This window comes from Nanorana parkeri, unplaced genomic scaffold, assembly GCF_000935625.1.
Source record: "Nanorana parkeri isolate BGI_ZX_2015 unplaced genomic scaffold, ASM93562v1 scaffold336, whole genome shotgun sequence".
NCBI lineage: Eukaryota > Metazoa > Chordata > Amphibia > Anura > Dicroglossidae > Nanorana > Nanorana parkeri.
Genome location: NW_017306604.1, coordinates 411,931 through 426,233, shown reverse-complemented (window position 1 = coordinate 426,233; position 14,303 = coordinate 411,931). Strand labels below are relative to the sequence as shown.

Sequence of the window (14,303 nt, the reverse complement as noted above, 5' to 3'; positions counted from 1 at the left end):
CCGGGTCCCCTCCTCTCTCCCGAAACTGTTGGGCGCTCGGTCCATGACCTTTTCAGATGGGGGGTGACACCAAAATGACTGTCACTACCCGCACCTCAACTTTACTCAGCCTTGTGAATACGAACTTCCTGTGTCACCACTCTCACAGAGCCTGCCATCTGAACTGCAATTTAACAGCTGAACAATGTAACATTATCAGTGCTTGCTGGAAGCAATGCATGATGGGATAAGTAGTCTTGAGAAATGGAGATTGCATCACATCAAGCAGCGGGAAAGAGACGCAAAGCACACTGGGAGTCCAGGAAGTTGACGTCACATGGGTAGACGGAAGGCAGCACTCACTACATAAAAGGGATTTATTTCAAGTAAGCTTTGATTGTATTATCAGAAACAACTCTACTATGTATTCCTATTACAATGCTGATGTTATAACAGGAGAGGATATGCTGGGACTTTACATCTCCTTTAGTACACTCATGTCATAGGTCTCAGGAAACACTTGCCTCATTTTGACTTCCTAAGCCCATCTGAATTCCACAGCTTGGCTAAGGGCTGGTATACACAGCAATCTGATATCAGTAGGTCAGTTGGTGCTTGGCTTCTAATCCCACATACTTGTCAGTGTGTCTGTATAGTAAACAAGTCTCCAATGCATCCTAAACCCTTGTGTACCTTTAGCTTCTTTAACCTCCTATCACTCTCAGCTCGCTGTCAGTTTCTGACCGTCGGTTTGAAGTTTTGTTGCCTCCAGGTCTTCTCTCATGTTGCAGCTTTTCCTTGGAATGTTTTTCCTCATCTTCACTTACACAAACTAAAAGTTTGTAAAGGGTCCATGAAAGGTCATCCACGCTAACAACCATAAAAAAGACTCCAGCCATAGCATTTAAAGTTGTATTAAACTCTCAGACTTTTTTCAATAATCCAATTTAAAAAAAATATACATTAGCCAACAAAGTATTTCTTTATATTTTTGCTCAAGCACTTACAGTCACCATGTTTTCAAACAGCTCCAACTCTCTCAGCTCAGCTTCTCTGAACTTCATGTCCAGTACAAGATCACAATTAACAAGGGACAAAGCAGTCTCCAGCAGCTGTCTCCAAAGCGACAGCCAAAGCGGGACAACGGCCGGCTCCCCCCAGTTGTTATTCATTGGCCGGCACCTGCTAGAAGCCTCTAGCAGGTGCCGGCCAATAGGAAACAGTTGGGCGGAGCTAGCGGTCTCTGCTAGCCCCGCCCAATTGTTTTTCTTTTGCCGGCATCTATGCCGGGGATTTTTTACAAATTATTTTTAATTTTATTTATTTTTTCCTTTCTTTAAACTATTTTCATTATTTTTTAATTTTCCTACATTTACAAACAACTTTTAAAAAATGTATTTCACTTCTTTTCTATTCTGCTCGGGACCTCGGAGATACCAAATGCCGCTCGCCGGAAATCAGCCATACAAGCCAGCAGTGAATACCGAACAGCGTTCGGCTCACTTCACTTCGGCTGGGTTATTCACTCGGCAGTTTTGTGAATAACCCCCACAGTGTAAGTTAATGCAGCAGCGTGCACCCGCACAGACTCTGTGGAACAGGAAGAAACAGGAGTCAGCGCTGGATCAGAGACCGTCACCAGCGCTTGATAGACTCCTGAAAACTACAGTGCTGTTTCACATACAACCGATCAGCGGCTCTATAGCCGCCGATCAATTGTATGGGGTGATTTGTTCAGCCCGCGAAAACGACAATTGCGCTACACATGTTACATATCTCCACAAACGTCGGAGTGAGAGCAATCACTGCATCCAATTCACTGCATCCAATTTGTCGTTACTTAGTTTGATCACTATTCATCGATCCATGGTATACATTTTATTGGTATATGTTCATACGTTAAAAAATTTAAATAAATAAACTAAATAAATCATTTAAGGCCATCAATCACTGATAACACTAAACTGATGAGCGGTAAAAGCTTTTAAAGCGTCGCCTATGGCCAATTTTGGGTATTGTAGTTTTTTGAGGTTTCGCGCGTGCACGCAATTTTAAGGATTGACATGTTTGGTGTCTTTTTACCCGATGTGACCCCATCTTTTATATTTTACCAAAAAATTGGGTAATAACAAATGTTTTATAATTTAATATAGGGGAAAGTTATTATTTTATTTTTTTTCTGTAATTTTTCCTTAATATAGTAAAAAATAAAACCCCCAGTGGTGATTAAATAGGACCAAAAGAAAGCTCTATCTGTCCCCAAAAAATTGTATAAAATGTATTTCAGCACAGCGTTGCATGACGGAATAAATGTCAGTCAAAGTACCGCAGCGCTGAATACTGAAAAATGGCCCGGCCAGGAAGGGGGTTTAACACCGCGGACTTCAAGTGGTTAATGTCACTTTAAATTGCAAATAATGAACGATGATTTCATAAAAAAAACAATTATAATTATTTTTGTATATATGACTGCAAGCTTGAATGGAATAAAAACAAAACAGCGAATACATGTAGCAAGCTGAAAGAAAATACTTGTGTCTCTGGTCAGGGAATTGTAATACAGAAAATTGGAGCTCTTGTGAGTCTGTGATATCCATTATAGTTGTGTTATACTGCCCTCTACTGGACACAAAGCAAACTGACCACACGTCTTGGGATATGATGTGGTGCCAAAATCCAATCATTCTTACATTAGAACTACAATTTATTCCAAGGGGCCTATAGTGAAACATGAGCATTTTTCTCATCATGCTTAGCACCAGAAATAATGTTTTGTTGTGAAAATGTCTGTATCCCGGGATGGATAAAGGCGACTGTAGCCATGACAGACAGCAGGTTCAGGAAGTGGAAGCTAATAAATGAAATAGAAAGCATTCACAATCTGATAGATTTTAGCTGGAGTTGGGCTGTGAAGCTGACCTCCGGCCTTCCCTTCAGTCTTGCACAGTTGTAGCGGCTCCTCTCCTGGACTGACATGGCTTCCTCTGATCTCACTGCACACTGCTAGCTTCTCATAATGTGCATTAGGAGCTGCAGCAAGTCAGATAGAGCCCACCTCATTTCCTGGCTGGAGGACATCAAGCTTCATCTAGTTCTCTCCTCCCCAGCCTGACTGCCCCAAACTGCCCCTTTTATTCATTGGATCTCAGTTCCTGTAATGATGGAGGTTCAACATCACATGTGGGTATCACCTAGGGTAGTTTGCATGCAAATGCAGCCTGCCTAGGAACACCCATGCCTCCAAACTGATACACACCCATTAAAACATTTTGAAATTTGCACAACTCCTCCCAAGAACTCTCAACCCTGCTTGTGTCAGGGTTGAGAGTTCTTTAAAGGAGTACCGAAGAGGGGTGCTGTCATGTTTCCAGGAAACTATGTACAGCGCCCTGCAGGCACCTCCCACCAGCCATAATCTTCCTGCATTGCATAAAGAAGCACAGGGACCCATGGATGATGTAACTGGGTCTAATGTAATACAAATTAAGAGCTTTAATTTAAAAAATGTCTTTAGCTTCCTGATGGGGGGGGGGCAGGGAAAAAAATGTAAACTTCAGTTGTAGTTGTCAGGCCCTCTTCACACATGTGTTATGGTAATGGGTGGTGAAAAACATGTCTTACCATACATTACTGCAATGGTGACATTTAGTGAGAATCTGAGACATATACGGTCTAGCACAAGGGTGGGCAAGTCTGTCCCTCCAGCTGTTGTGGAACTACAAGTCCCATGAGGCAATGCAAGACTGACAGTTACAGACATGACTCCCAGAAGCAAAGGCATGTTGGGATTTGTAGTTAAAGGAGAACTATGAGGTGAGTGAAAATGACTCAGCCTCATAGTTAGAGCCGACGTGTGACAATGAAACTGTCACACGTCAGCTCAATACATCGGGATGTGAGAGAACACATACCGTCGCTCGCTCACTTCTTGATCACCTCCCTGCAGAGAGCCGTGACTGTTTCCCCCCCCCCTGATCCTCCAGCGCTGACTGGAGGGACAAACGGGGAGGGGGCGGGCACATCTGGCTCTGCCTCTAGATATGCAAAGCCAGCTGTCACTCACACAGCTGGGTGGATCTCGTCAGTATTGTCGGGATCTGTCCCGGCTGTGGCGGTCTCAGTATATCGCAAGCTGTAATTTACAAATTGTGTGCGTCCGTGAAACGGCGAAAAACTGCAGTACCCCAAAAAGTCCATAGAAGACGGTTTACATGGCGACGCGCGTTTACATGGCAACGCGCCTGCTCGCGGGGGCGGGGGACATTAAAACATTTTTTTTTATTATTATATTTAATTTTCATTTTAAAAACAGTTTTTTTTTTTTTTTTTTACTTTACTTTGACTGCTATCACATAGGGGGGCTTACAAGCCTCCCCATGTGATAGCAGATGGTGGTGACAGGTACTCTTTAAGGTGATGCTGGGGGTCCAAAAGACCCTCAGTGTCACCTTTACACTGGAAATAAGCTATTGAAGTGCTTATAGCTATATCAATAGCTTATAGCTGGGCTGCAGGAGCCCAGAACTGACAGCCCAGGGACCGGAAGTGATGCAATCTGCATCGCTCCCGGTCCCATAGAACGGGGAGGGGGATCGATGAACGGAAGTTCGTCGACCTCCTCCCCAGCTCCCCGCGGACACAAAGATCGCCGGTCCCGGGCCCGTAGGAGGGGCAACGGAGCCCGGGAAGCACGGCGGGGGTGTCCGGCGGGGGGGGGCGGCCCCTTCTTCGGGACGCAGAAGCGATCTGGCGACAGGTAAGTCGCCAGGATCGCTTCTGTTGTAAAGCCGACAGTCGGCTCTACAAGTTTAAACAGAGTCCCGGCGGCAAAAGTCACCGGGAGTCTGTTTAAACAGCCCCGATGCTGGCGACGTACACTGTACGTCGTCAGTCCCAAAGGGGTTAAAGCACAGCTGGAGGGTCTGAATTGGCCACCCTGGTCTAGCAGATAGGCAGCACAAGGGGCAACTGTAGCAGTGCACAAGGCAGGCTTGCAATGCAAGCTGCTAATAGTGAGGCAGTGACTTAGCAATGTCAGCCTGCAACAGGAAATTCTCTTACTGGCATGATCTCCAAGAAAAAAGTTTTGCAGCAGATACACTAACTATTATTTGCTTAAAACGGACCTTACCTCCTTTAAACAAAAAATCACATCAGCATGCTGACAGGAAATCATCTTACATTCATTAGTTAAACAAACATTTATTGCATATACTTACAATGACTGTTTTTCCACTTCCTGGTAGAGTGAGGCACTGGTGATGTAGCCCTGGCCTCATAGATGCATCCTGGGAAGGTTACATCACCAGTGCCTTCCTAGGAAATCTCATCTGTAAACTGCAAAATCTCACAAGATCTAAGGGGAACAGAATTTTCCCCCCTCAGATAATGTACACTGTCACATGTTCCAGGAGGCAGATCCAGAGCAGCATTTTGATCGCACCGGACTGGACAGCAGGCACAATGTGCCCTACGATCTCGTGCGGACGATCGCATTGTGGCTGGAGGGCGTGGCTAAGGTGCCATTCACTTCAATGACCCGCCACGCCCCCTCTTGCCCGGCAAAAAAGTGAGCCGGCTGCGATGCAGTGCGTTCTGGCCAGAATCGGGCCGGAAAACACTGCATCTGGTGTGAACGTACCCTGAGGGCACAGAGTCCTCAGTCTCTTTTTCTAATGCCCCAGCACTGAATGAACAGGAGCACTCAGTACAGAGGCTTCCTGTTCAGTCACAAACTGAGGAGGCAAAGTACTCTCCCAGTTATGAATGGACAGCAAAACTCTGTAGTAAGTGCTCCTGTCCATTCAGGTTACTATGTCCCCCAGTCATGCTTGAACAGGAAGTGATGTGTAGCACTTCCTGTTCATTCATAACTGGGTACATAGTAAGCTCGCTATGCCCTCAGTTATTTACAAACAGCTATTGATCAGCTGTCTGCTCGGTGGTCCTCCGACATGCTGACTACACTTTATCAGGACGTCTCCTGCACAGTGTCGGTTCCCATCAGTGGCACTCGTACCCCTCGCTGTCCATCTGCTCCCTGTTCCCACCTCCAGGGGCGGAAAGACACGAGTCGCAAGAGAAGCCTCCTCACCTTCCGTTCTCTTACCAGGTACGTGACACCGACACTCTAAAACTGTGGTTCTCAAATAGTGGTTCGTGACCCAAAAGTGGATCGCGACCCCATGTGCCTTGCACTGCGCTAGGTGAGAGACTCAGTCTACCCCTATCGCAGCACCGTCAGTTCTCGCAACGAGCAGCCATTCAAAATATGTTGGCCGGAGCAGAGTGTCAGCTTAAGGTAGGGTGGGCTGGGTGTATGGCCGCAAGGGAGCTCAATCCATACGTGCATTGCTTACAGCTCCTTTGCGTGCCCTGTAGGGGTGCCTGGACCAGAGTGATGTCACATTCTGGCTCCCGACACCTCTACAGGGCGCGCAAGGGATCTGTACAAACAATGCACGTATGGATGGAGCTCCGTCACAGCAGCCTAGCGCTGGACCCCAAGCTGAAAATTCACGCAGGTTCTCGTAAGGTAGGTAGACTGGGTGGATCCTAAAAAAAAAGGAAAAAAAATGTACACATTTTTTTGGAGTGTATATGTGTGTGTGAGATTGTCTGTAAATGTGTAAGATTGTGTCTGTGGTTGTGTATGTGTTGTGTGTTTTTGAGTGCCAATTCACACTAGTTCAGTGCGTTATTCACACAGTCCTGTGCGAATAATGCACTGTACCATGCAATTGCTTGGATCCCTTTCTCCCTAAATTCCCATTTGTGCCCCGAGCATTTTTGTTTCCTTTTGGTGATGTCTCCTTTTAGCACATTATATCTTGAAGGTTTCGTGGTCTACTCTAACATATTATATAGATTGTTATGTTTCGGGACAGATGGGGTTTTATTTTGGTAGCAAACTTGGATATCCATGTTTTTATTTGCTTGGTTTTTATTTGGAATAGAAATAAAAAATACAATTTCCTGCAATTTTTCCCAACACAACATTTACGTAATGTGTGCCCCCATATATATTTACCACAAAATATAATTAACAAAGTCCATTGATTAGAATGATATCAGGTTAGCGCGACTTTTACGTAACGTAGCAGAATGGTAAAGCTCAAAGGAAACGTAAGCATTCCCCTTTTAACGCTACATTGTGATGCATGTATGCCACCATAACAAAGATAAGATTCTGTTGGGTTTACAAGGGCACAAATTAGCACAACATGTTGGCAAGATTTTCTCTCACTTCCTGTTGAGCCTACAGAACAGGAATTGAAGGGAAATCTCCCTAGTGCAGTGGTGTCGAACCTTGGCACTCCAGCTGTGCCAAAACTACAAATCCCAACATGCATCTGCCTCTGGGAGTTATGTCTGTGGCTGTCAGAGCCTTGCAATGCCTCATGGGACTTGTAGTTCCAAAACAGCTGGAGTGCCAAGGTTCGCCACCACTGCCCTAGTGGGATGGAAACAAAAAAAACTGACGGTGGTTTTACCCTGCCCTGCTGTAAAATGAGAAAAAATGTTTGGCTTCAGATATAATTTTGTGTGGCGTTATTTTTTTTCTGTATAAAAAGGTAAACTTGTCTTTTGAAACCGTTTAGAGCTCATTTAGGCCATTTTGGCAGCTTTACTATAAGTAATGCCCTAGTGATATCACTGAAGTTTTGCTTTCTTTAGCTGGAAAGAAACAGCCCCCTCGTCCGTTTTAGTAGGAAGCCTTATACTGGAACCTGCTGGAGGCGGATGGAATAGCAGCCAAGTCCGTCTCCACAAACATGGCTCCTTCCCGAGGACAGAACAGTAGGCCGCATTGTGCGTCTAGTGGCTGAAAGCGCACGTCATTTAACCAATTGGCAGCTGGCAGACTCCGAGGCGAACCCATGGCCTTAGGGCGTCGGCGGGAATTCCGACAGCTGATTGGTTCTCTCAGCAGTAAGTTGTGTCATGTGACTGTGAGAAGGTGTGGCGTGTTGCTGGTCCCCGCGGAATAATCAATAGCAGTGGCGTTAGTTGTTATGATGGCTTCTCGTTCTCCTTCCCCCGACAGCATGGAGCTGTTATTAGAGGATCGTCCGGACATCGACAGCGAGGTGAGGAGTTCAGGGGGGAGGGCGCAGGGTACACAGGTTGTGCGGGAAGTGTGGAGGCTCGCATGGCGGACCAGGGAATCGGACACACCAAAGGGAGGCTTGAGTGGCTTAAAGGGGATCTGGTATGATAATAGTTTGGAGTTAGGCCGCATTTACATCCATGCATTTTCCACAAATCAACTGGTCTTCCCTTCCCCAGCTACCAATGCTTTTCTTTCTCCTGCTACTAGTGAAGTAATGTACTTCCGGGTATGGAGGAGCATGTGACGCCTTTCATGAGATGATGCCTGCCCAGATAGCAAGCAATTGGGCTGCAAGTTTGAAAATGACTTGCTAGACTTGCCAAGTTTCACAATTACAGCAAGTCTGCATTACAAGTCTCCAGATCAACGTGCTTTGTAAAAGTGCTGTACACTTGCAGAGCTCTTGCTGAGACCTGCAGGACTCTTGCTGTAGACTTGCCAAGCAAATTTGCTACAAATGTAAAAAGTGTCAACTAGAACTTGTGCTGCGAGTGTTCCGCAAGTCTACAACTTGCCAGGGATGTGTGCAGCCAGTTAGCAAGAATTACAATTCAACCCTGCCACAGGTTTGTGGCAAGTTATCCTTGCTATCTGGGTGGTGATTGGCCCGGAAGGGTCACATGACGGGAGAGGGATTGTCTTCAGTCCATTATAAGTTCCATAGAGCGGCTCCATTCCAGAGAATGAACAATTGGGGGTGGATAAGGAAAGGTGAGTTTGTGTTCCTAGGAAGCGGGCATTAAAGGAGAACTATGGGGTCCAAGCTTTTCTTTATTTTTGGATTCCATGGGCTATAGGTGTAAATGTTGCAATTTACTCCTATAATCCAAAATGCACCCTAAACATACAAACGTTACTTCAAGATGGTGGGCGGGGCTAAGCGCCACAGTGGGGAGATATCCCGACAATGCTGTCGGGATCCTCCCAACTGATCGTTCTCACTGTGACTGGCGGCGTTCCTTGAGAACTGCTGCGCGTCCACGAATACATGGGCATGCGCAGCAGCTCTCTTCCTAGCTCCACGTCCCCATCATCTGTGCCAGCAAATGACAGCGCGTGCATGGAAGGCCGTTTCTCCTCAGTGCCTCCGCCCCTCCTTCCTCCTGTCTCTGTCTTGAAAACGTGCAGCAGTTGTATGGAAATCTTAGTTCCCCTTTGACCGTTCAGCTATTACCATAACGCCGCCCCTTCCTTGCAGCTGCTTAGTATTTACATAGCCCCGCCCCCTCTCTGCAAGCTCTGGTGTTCTATGAGAAAGAGACGAATGTCTCCTCTCACATGATCGTTCACCCCCCCCCCGTACAGGAAATCTCTGACTTGTCTCCCCGTCACATGTCACCGCTCTCAGTGTTGTGTTGCTGCGATCTGATACTTCCTGTCGCATCATCCCCCATCGGCGCTCCTCATCCCCCCCATCAATTGGAGTAAAGGCAAGAAGTACTTTTATTTGCCCTTAGTTCATAATTGTCCTTTTTAAAGAGGACCTGTAATTTTTCCCTTTTGAGTTAAGTTTGTCATGAGAGAAGCAGGAAGGCGGCCGTTGTTCCAAGAATGTTAGCTGCCTGAGCTTTAGCTGGATTTCTTGCTATATTGTAAATGGCCGGAATAGCTGGAGATCAGATTACACACGCAGCTGAATGACTTGGAGGATGTAGCAAAGAAGGAAGTCACCAGCACTCCAATGTGTCAGTTTAAATGAACAATTGTGTAGAGTTATAAAGCAATGGATTTGACATCCAGCAAACATACTCTGTAGGAGACTCTTCCAGCCCCATGTGTTTTTAAATGACAATACTTCTGGTCACATTCATGCTTTCATAAATAGATCCCTTATTGTCACATGGGTTGGGCTCACCCAACGTAAGACTTGGAGAGAGCTGTTAGTACGGCAATATGGCCTCTGGTGGGAGCCTATGAATGGTTTTGGTGCCAGGGCTCCATCTCACGGCTGTAATGACATGTGAACATGCGCTCCCGGTATGCTGGGTGAACCTATTCTAGATAGAGCCACGCTGGAGTGCTGGTGACTTGGATCATGTGCGGCGCCATCCATTGTGGTCACTTCAAGCACTGCAAGGAAAGTGTAGCTCAGAACAAGGCTTGCTTTACTACTTGGATCTTGTGCGGCGCCATCCCTTGTGGTCACTTTAAAGGAGAACTATGGGGTCAGGGCTTTTCCCAATAGTTCTCAGGGTAACGGGAGGACACAAACTAGCGCCCTCCCGTCACCCTAAGCTCAGTATACCGTGAGCTACAGCTCGCGGTATACTGAGACGCCGCAGCGGATCCCGACATCGATGTCGAGATCCGCCCAGCTGCGTGACTGACAGCTGGCTCTGCCTATTTAGAGGCAGAGCCAGCTGTACCCGCCCCCTCCCCCGTCCGTTCTGCCAGTCAGCGCTGGAGGATCGGAGCGGGGAGGGGGGAATCCAGCCCCTCCCCTGTCACGGCAGAGAACCGTGACAGGATCGAGAGGTGAGCGAACGCCGGTATGTGTATGTGTGTAAAATTTAAAGGCCATTTCCACCTTTTTGTAAGTGATCAGCATTCATTGCGGTAATGTAGAGGTGCAGCGATGATGTATATGTGGGCACATGTTCATGACTCGCATTGCTGGCTTTCTTCATTTTTTCATGGACTTTTTAGTAGGCCCGAGTCCTGCAAATTAAAAATTTGCTTCACAGGAAACTCAGTCCGACACTGGGGTTGGATTATGAAACAGCGTACCCCCTCCACGTGAGTCATTGTAACTAGATCACTGCACACCATCTCTGCCTCTCACAATACAATGTCGGGGGTATTGCCACTATTTAATACTAATGAATGCGGGGCGAGAGCTCAGACAGAGTGTTCATTTACACAGACTGCTTGCAGAGAACAGAGGCGGACATTTCAAAAGGAGACATGAAGAAGACGGCTAACAAAAAAAGCAAGTTTTTGTGCACACCAGCAGCTCTGCCTTTCCAGGTCACCATACACTGTCCGTTGGAAGGGGGGGATGGGGGTGCCACTATGAATACTAATGAATGGAGAGAGAGTGTTCATTTACATAGTGCTAGGCCAGAGGCGGCCATTATAAAAAGGAGCCATGAAGAGATCAAGAGGACAAATAAGTTTCTGTGTTCATATACAGCAACTGCATATGTCGGCTTCATGTAAACTTTGTGTGCATTGCTGGCATTTTTTTTTTTTCCAACTACCTCCGCAATGGTGGAAATGGGCTTTAGAGGAGCATTGGTGACCTGACAACTGGGATTAGTCCAACCCAGTCTGGAGAAGTCAGTTTATGTAGACAAACGGGCAGCACTGAGCTTTTTCTTAGCTTGGTATGTGCTGATTGTCAGACATGAATGTGACCCCGTGTCACATCTTTTTTTTTTTTTTTACAGATAATGGGAAAAAAAATTCCATCTATTCGTAAACCTAAAAATAAATAAATTGTAACCCGTTATAATTGTACATTTTTTGTGCTTTTATACACGGAGGTTGACTGGGTAAGCACCTTCCCAGGCCTTGTTTTGGGATCTGAGTAGTGGGCAGCGCAGGAGCTTACTGATTAGCACTTCTGCCTTGCAGCACTGGGGTCCCAGGTTTAAATTCCATTCAGGGCACTATCTGCATGGAGTGTGCATGTTCTCTCTGTGCTTACATGGGTTTCCTCCCACACTCCAAAGGCATGCTGGAAGGTTAATTGTCTCTGTATGTATGCATGGGAGATAGGGACCTTAGATTGTAAGCTCATTGAGGGACTGATGTGAATGTGCGCTATGTGTAGGTTGTCAGCACTATATAAATATCTGTAATAAATGAATAAATACATTTTGCAGATATTACCTGTATTGAGTGGAAGCGATGTAAGTGACATCCCCGTACGTGGTGGTGTTCCTCCTCCTTTATACAGACCACTAATGTGAAGCTTGTTGTCACCTTTAGAAATGCAGTTTTATATGGCGTGTTGATCAGTCATCATACTGCTGCTGACATTTCAAATGATGAAACCTGGACACACAACTGTATATTCTCTTTTTCATCTCCTTTTTCTAGGGCAAGCCAAACGCTATCAGTGATGAACTCAAGATGTCAATGACAAGTGAGTGGAACTCTGACATTTTCTTCTAATGACTGTCTGCGCCAGAGGTAGGCAACCTGAGCACTCAAATGTGGTGAAACTACAAGTCCCATGAGGCTTTGCACAGGCACGATGGAAATTGTAGTTTTATCACAGCCGAGGTTGCCCTCACCTCGTCTACCCTATTGGGAATGCCTTTAGAATGATATGTAGTAACATGCTTGGCTGGTTTATTGATGGAGCTTTGTGAAATGACTCCATGTTTGCGTTCTGCTGGTCCATATGTTACAATAGGATTGTATGGATTGATTGTAGTTAACGTGTATCTAAGTTCTGAATGGTGGGGGAAGGATTGGAACCTCCCCATCAGGTTACTTGTTTTATTGTCCCTGCTGGGGTGTTTACAGTCCCAAACTAAAATGTATCTGTTTTCTATTTAAAGTGGAAGTTCACAGCAGACAACTCCATACAAATATTCTTACTCCCGCACGGCACTCATTTCTGACTTGGATCAAGAATAACCATTATACTCGCCTGATCCTCCGAGCTGACTGGCTGAGACGGCGCTCCCTCCTGCCTGTCCACCCCCCCCATGCTGCAGTGATGGAATGTTCCTCACATCCTATACATAGTGTATAGAAGGTGTTTACTCAGGGACCTTAGACCGCTGCAGCGGAGGGGGAAGAGATACTCCAGGGACCAATCTAAGGGCAATCCGGCTTAGAGGATCAGGTGAGTAACTTTTTTTTGACCCTAGGCAAAAACAAGGACTTAACCCTTGCAGTGCGGGGGTAGCACCACTACAAGGGTTAATTACATTTTTACCTGGAGTTGTGGTTTAAACAGCCATATAACGCATGTATACAACAATGATACATGCAGAGTGCCATGTTTGAATTCTGTCTGCACCCAGGTTGTGCACACATAGGAAATGGCCAGCCGTTTACCTGGGGCACTGTGCAACTCATGGTGTGGCTTAGGAAGGGGCGTAGGGGGCTGAGAAACGCCATGAGTTACATGTGTTGCTAGTAAATGGCCAGCAGTTTCCTATACTGATCGCTGGACAACCGGCACGCAGACAGAAGTCAAGCTTCCAATTTATCATGTGTTATGCACTTGTCAATCCTGCCAGTCCACACACCTTATCCCAAGTTCATTTTGTGGACCGACTACACTATGTTGCCACAAGAGAAAGCCACTGATCCCACATCCTTGCATCCCCATTAAAGGGCTTTTACCAACCCTTGCAATGTGGCTACTCACACACTGCAAGGGTTAAGAGCTTGTTTTTGTTTAGGGAGGAAAATAACAGTTATACTCACCTGATCCACCGAGCTGGCCGGCTGTGACAGCGCTCCCCGAAACCTGTTTTCCTCCCACTGAAGCAATGGTATGTCTTCCCCCTATACCCAGTGTATAGAACGTGATGACTCACTCACACTGCTCGATTATCGTACGAAAACCCGATCGCATACGATTATCGTACGATAATCGTGCAGTGTATGGGCACCTTTAGACTGCTGCAGTGAAGGGGGAGAAAGGCTCCAGGGAAAGGCAGGATCAGGTGAGTATAATGTTATTTTCAGCATTGAACCCTTGCAGTGCGGGGATAGCCTCACGGTGAGGGTTAATTTTAAAAAATTACCCGTAGTTTAGGGCTGCAACAACTAATCAAATGGATTATAATCGATAATGAGAATTGCTGGCAACGATTCTCATCATCGATTAGTTGCTGTTCGATTGGTTGCCGCCGCTCTGCTCCTCCGTTCTCCTCCCTGCTGGTGCTGGCCTTTTAATCCCAGTTGCTCTCCCCGCCTGTATCAGCAGAGGCAATGGGGACACATCCCTACAGCCGGCACCAGAGGGGAGGAGAGACCGCTGTGACTGCATACCTCCGCGGCAGCCCTGTCCCGTTCCTTCTCTGCTCCGCCCTGGTCCTCCTCCAGTGATGCCAAAGCTGTTTGATTAACAAGTCCCACCAGCCACACAGTTATGATCCACAGAGGAAAATGTAGAAAACACCAAAAAGTGCAAATTTAATGTATGTATGTATGTATGTATGTATGTATGTATGTATGTTTTATTTTTTGATTAACATTTTGTCATCAGAACAGAAAATGGGGGGGGGGGGGTGTTTTTCCT

General features: G+C 46.3%; 1 protein-coding gene across 1 annotated transcript in view; it reads left to right on the top strand.

Moving 5' to 3' along the window:
* The window catches only part of E2F6 (E2F transcription factor 6), a 27,929-nt gene continuing 13,626 nt past the window's right edge, over positions 1-14,303 (top strand). The window contains exons 1-2 of the mRNA XM_018558389.1: positions 1-4; positions 12,157-12,182. Coding sequence (XP_018413891.1) covers positions 12,170-12,182 — 13 coding nt within the window. The 5' untranslated portion in view covers positions 1-4; positions 12,157-12,169. The remainder of the gene's footprint in view (positions 5-12,156; positions 12,183-14,303) is intronic.